At 37.1% G+C, this 5,864-nt stretch overlaps 1 protein-coding gene across 1 annotated transcript; it reads left to right on the forward strand.

Moving 5' to 3' along the window:
• Window positions 1-4,562: 4,562 nt before the first annotated feature.
• Window positions 4,563-5,000, forward strand: LOC141631138 (secreted RxLR effector protein 161-like). The gene has a single exon (XM_074443848.1). The coding sequence runs from the start codon at window positions 4,563-4,565 to the stop codon at window positions 4,998-5,000; it is 438 nt and encodes a 145-aa protein (XP_074299949.1).
• The last annotated feature ends 864 nt before the right edge of the window (window positions 5,001-5,864 follow it).

A 5,864-nucleotide genomic window follows, 5' to 3' on the forward strand; every position in this document is an offset into this window, starting at 1 on the left:
GTAGTAGTTGGGCAATGATGAGAAAAGATCCTTGCATCTCTGATGAAATCCCCAAGGATTATATGAATGAAGAAGAAGGAAGAAAAGAAGAAGGGAAGAAGCTGACTCAGAATCCGAGCGGTTTGCCCCTTGGACGCCCGTCCAAGACAAGGAATCTGAGCGTCTTCTTCAGAGGTACGCTCGTCCAAAAGACCCACAATCCGCCCGTCCAGCCATTGAATCCGCTCATCCAAAAGCCAGACAATCCGCTCGTCCCGTGCCCTGGACGCTCGGATTGTGTTACAGCTATTCCGTTTTCTTCTTGTTCTATGAAGGATGCGCATACCTCGGAAAGACTAGCAAAAAGGAGACTCGCATATTTTTCTGAGAGGAGTGATTCCTCAAGGACTTAATCGTGATTTAAGCCCTTAGTAAACCCTAATTTGTGTACCTAATCCCCACTATAAATACCCCATTAGTCTAATTAGATAATCTTGTTCTTTTTATCAATCTTTAGTGTAGTTTATATCATTCTAATCTCTCTTTAATTTTGTAATCAACTTTTAATCATGTCTTAATACAAATCTCATTTCCTTAATCTCTCTTTTGTTCATCTTTCATTTTGGGTAATTGAAGATTATTTGGGTTATTATTGGGAGATTGACAACCTTTCAATCAATCATCAAGTACTTCTATTATTCTTTGCTTTATTATTGGAATCATTAGTAGGTATAATTCTGTTAATCCCTTTTTAATTATTGTTAATCATCTTCATTTATTCATCATGTTTTACTTTGTTGGTATGATTGACAACCTTGCTAGCATGTTCAACATGATAATGAGTGAGTAGTTTCCTTAACTAGGGTTAATGGGTAATTAGGGGAAACCAACATGGAGGATGATTCATGCTTAATTTAATATGTTTTCATAGTTTATTTGCTTGCTTGTTGTGATCTCAACTTATGCACATGTTATGTTTGATGAAATGCGAGCCTATGAATCCTTGCATTTTTTACCCATCACTTACCATTTCAATGAGACTTGTAAGACATAAACCAACTCGAGTCTTATTAGACAATGCATATAGTTGAGTAGGGAAGATTAAGTCGACTTGTAGGTGTTGTACAATCTAATCGATTCGGCTCCGAGACCTAAACTTTCCTAGGATTGTAAGATATAAACCAACTCGATCCATCACAACAATAATTGCTTGCTTATAATTTGAGAATATGTTTGTATGATCAATTCCAATGAATCCCCTATGACCCCATGACACCCTAGTGCCTTTTATCAATTGTTTACATCTCTTTTTAATCATCTTGCTTGTTTACTTTTATTGCTATTTAGTTTAGTGATCTTCTATTCCAACCCCAAATTGTGACACCCCTAGACACCGCTACTTGCAATGGAAAATCTCACTTCAATACCCGTCCCTTGGGATCTGACCTTTACTTGCCTCTTTACTAATAGTAGAGTTGTTTGTGGAGTTATAAATATTGTTTTGGTCTAGGTGCTCCTAACGACAAGTACCGAAAACTAAATCTCTCAAGAGGGCTCGACCACACACATGTCTAACTTGGCAGCAAAGTTGAAGACTTTAGGGATGGACGTAAGTGATACTTTCTTGGTACAATTCATCATTAACTCTCTAACTTATGAGTTTGGTCAGTTTCAGGTGAACTATAACACCATAAAAGATAAATGGAATTATCAAGAGTTAAAAGCCATGCTTATACAAGAGGAGGGGAGATTAAAGAAGATGAAAGATCAAGCTGTTCATTTCCTGAGTCATGATGGTGCCAGCAGCAGTAAGGCTAAACCGAGTAAGAAGGGTAAGAATGGTATGAAGGGAAAGTCTTTCTTTAAAGGACCTGAAAGTGCGATCTAGAAAGAAAAGAAGTGTCACTTTTGCAAGAAACCTGGACACTTCAAGAAGGATTGTCTTAAAAGGAAGGCATGGTTCGAAAAGAAAGGTAAACATTATAGTTTTGTTTGCTTTGAATCAAATCTTATTGAAGTACCTAATAATACTTGGTGGTTAGTTTCTAGTGCAACTACTCATATTTCTCACATTAAACAAGGATATCGTATGATCCAGCCAATAAGAGGAGCTGAACAGTTTGTATCCATGGGAAACAGAATGAAGGCACGCATTGAGGGCATTAGAACTTACAGATTAATCTTAGACACTGGTTGTCATATAGATCTTACAGATTGTCTCTATGTACCTGATTGTGCTAGAAATCTTGTATCATTAAGTAAATTGGATAATTTAGGTTTTAATTTCAAGTTTGGACGTGGTGTATTTTCAATATATCGTAATGCATACCTTTATGGTAGTGGTACTTTGATTGATTCACTTTATAGGTTCAATCTTGATGTTAAATTTTCTGATTCCCTATTTTATGTTGAGTGTCAAGGTATTAAACATAGTGCATCGAATGAAAAATCAGCTTACTTGTGGCATCGAAGGTTAGGTCACATATCCAAAGAAAGGTTAACAAGGTTGGTAAAAGATGAAATTCTACCTAAATTGGATTTTAGTGACTTAGATGTGTGTGTAGACTGCATTAAAGGTAAGCAGACTAAACATACAGTAAAGAAATCAGCTACAAGGAGCTCTTAGCTTTTAGAAATTATACACACTGATATTTGTGGACCTTTTGACACTCCATCTTGGAGTGGTGAAAAGTACTTTATCACTTTTATAGATGATTTTTCAAGTTATGGTTTCACTTATCTGTTGCATGAAAAGGCTCATTCTGTGGATGTCCTTGAGATATTCATAAATGAAGTGGAAAGGGAGCTAGAAAAGAAAGTGATAGTTATGAGGTCTGATAGAGGTGGTGAGTTTTATGGAAAGTTTACTGAAAATGGACAATGTCCTGGTCCATTTGCAAAGTTACTTGAAAGGAGGGGTATTTGTGCATAGTATATAATGCCCGGTACACCTCAGCAGAATGGTGTTGCTGAAAGGCGGAATCGTACTTTAATGGAAATGGTTAGGAGCATGTTAAGTAATTGTTCTTTACCTCTTTCACTATGGATTTATGCATTAAAGAAATCAACCTATGTTTTAAATCGGGTTCCTAGTAAAGCAGTTCCTAAGACTCCTTATGAACTGTGGACGGGAAGGAAATCGAGTTTATGACATCTTCGAGTTTGGGGTTGCCCAGCTGAAGTAAGGTTGTATAACCCGAATGAAAAGAACCTAGATCCTAGGACAGTCAGTGGTTATTTCATTGGCTATCCTGAAAGGTCAAAGGGGTATAGATTTTATTGTCCTAATCACAGTACGAGAATAGTAGAGACTGGAAATGCTAGATTCATTGAGAACGGTCAAACTAGTGGGAGCATTGAACCACGACAAGTGCACATTAAAGAAATTCAGGTTGAAATTTCTTCTCCTAAAGTTGCACATGAAATTGTTGTACCAATCGTGTCGTCACAGTCAAATGACATAATAGGACAACAATTAAATGAAGTGAAAGACCAACAAAATGACAATAACAATGATGATCAAGTCACAATTCAAGGGGAGAATAATATGGCACGTGAACTGTCAAGGCAACCTGTAAGGCAAAGAAGGGTAGCCAATGTTCCAGAGGAACAATTAAGGCGATCTATAAGAGAAAGAAGATAAGCCATTCCAGATGACTACGAGACATATAACGTTGAATGTGACTTGAGCATTAGTGAGGACCCCGTCTCATTCTATAAGGCCATGGAAAGTGATAATTCTGAAAAATGGTCAATTGCAATGAAAGAGGAGATGAAATCTATGGATGACAACAAAGTATGGGACTTAGTAGTGTTACCTGAGGGTTCTAAGACCGTTGGGTCAAAATGGGTTTATAAGCAAACGGGACTCTAAAGGTAACATTGAAAGATATAAGGCTCGATTTGTTGCCAAAGGTTTCACTCAGAAAGATGGCATTGACTATAATGAAACTTTCTCTCCGGTGTCAAAGAAAGATTCTTTAAGAATTGTCTTGGCTTTGATAGCTCATTATGATCCAGAGCTTCACTAAATGGATGTAAAGACCGCTTTTCTAAATGGTGAGCTTGAGGAAGAAGTATATTTGGACCAACCTGAAGGAATTACATCCCCGGGTAATGAAGATAAGGTGTGTAGGCTGAGGAAGTCCATATATGGACTAAAACAAGCTTCTAGACAATGGTATTTAAAGTTTAATAATACCATCACGTCATATGGGTTTGTAGAGATTACCGTCGATCGGTGTATCTACATTAAGATCAGTGGGAGCAGATTTGTTATTTTAGTCTTATATGTTGACGATATTTTGATTGCTGCGAATGACCTAGGCATGTTGCATCATGTAAAGAAATATCTATCTAAGAACATTGAAATGAAAGATATGGGTGAGACATCCTATGTAATCGGAATTGAAATTTTCCGTGATAGATCACAAGGATTGTTAGGGTTGTCTCAGAAAGCCTACATTGACAAAGTTTTAGAGAGATATAGAATGAATGAATGCTCCGCAGGGATAGTTCCTATACAGAAAGGGGACAAATTTAGTAAAATGTAATGTCCCCGTAATGATCTGGAACAAAAAGAAATGGAGAGAATTCCCTATGCATCTGTTGTTGGGAGTTTGAACTATGTTCAAACATGTACTGGACCAGACATCAGCTTTGCTGTTGGAATGTTGGGTCGGTACGAAAGTAATCCCGGGATGGACCACTGGAAAGTTGCGAAGAAGGTCCTTAGGTACTTGCAAGGCACTAAGGAGCTCATGCTTACTTATAGGAGATCCGATCATCTTGAGGTGATTGGTTATTCAGATTCAGATTATGCCGGATGTGTTAATAGTAGAAAATCAACATTTGGCTACTTGTTCCTTTTAGCTGAAGGGGCAGTATCATGGAAAAGTGGGAAGCAGTATGTCATTGCTACTTCTACTATGGAAGCCGAATTTGTGGCATGCTTTGAGGCACTATTCATGCAATATGGTTGCGAAACTTTATCTCGGGACTTGGGATCGTCGATAGCATAGCCAAGCCGCTGAGAATTTATTGTGATAATTCTGCAGCCGTCTTCTTCTCTAAGAACGATACAAGGGTGGTAAGCACATGGAATAAAAGTTCTTATCGGTCAAAGAGGAGGTACAGAAGCAAAGAGTGTCATTTGAGCATATAAGAACGGATAAAATGGTAGCAGGTCCATTAACTAAGGGATTAACACCTAAGGCGTTCATTGGCCATGTAGAACGCATGGGTGTTGTATCAAATGCCTTGTTATTATAAATTTAATATGCTTGTAAGAAATATGACATCTAGAATTTACTTATAGTGTTGTTTCTGTTATAATAGACATGTTAATCATTATAGTATATGTATACATTACAGTTTTTGGATTACATGTGACTAAATGTGAGAATTAATGTTCTTCTCAAAATTAAAGGTGACCTCGATTTGGAATTGATTTGTGATATATGGAAGGAATCATGTCGATTAATAAATGATGTGTGACCGTCATGATCCAATTAGTTCTAATTCGATAAGGATATAAAAGTAAGTGAGCTTAACATAAAAGTGCATATTATAGTTATTGAACCATCAAGACAACACATAGGCCAAGTGGGAGAATGTTAGAATATTTTATAATATTCGAGTGCCCTATGTGTCTCGGGTTTAAATGCAAGTTAAACTCATTTTAAATTTTACGAGACTTTAATATAAAAGACGACTCTGTGATGGATCGGATTCGATTAATGTAAATAAAGTCCGGGAATTATTATTCCCTCTTACCTTACCCTAACATATCCCATCTTTCACGAAAAGGTACGATCGGGTCTCGGTTGTGCGAAAAGGTACGCAGTATATTTATTTATACAGGAGTTTAAAGCAAATATAATAAT

The sequence above is a fragment of the Silene latifolia genome, chromosome Y (assembly GCF_048544455.1).
Source record: "Silene latifolia isolate original U9 population chromosome Y, ASM4854445v1, whole genome shotgun sequence".
In the NCBI taxonomy this organism is placed as follows: domain Eukaryota; kingdom Viridiplantae; phylum Streptophyta; class Magnoliopsida; order Caryophyllales; family Caryophyllaceae; genus Silene; species Silene latifolia.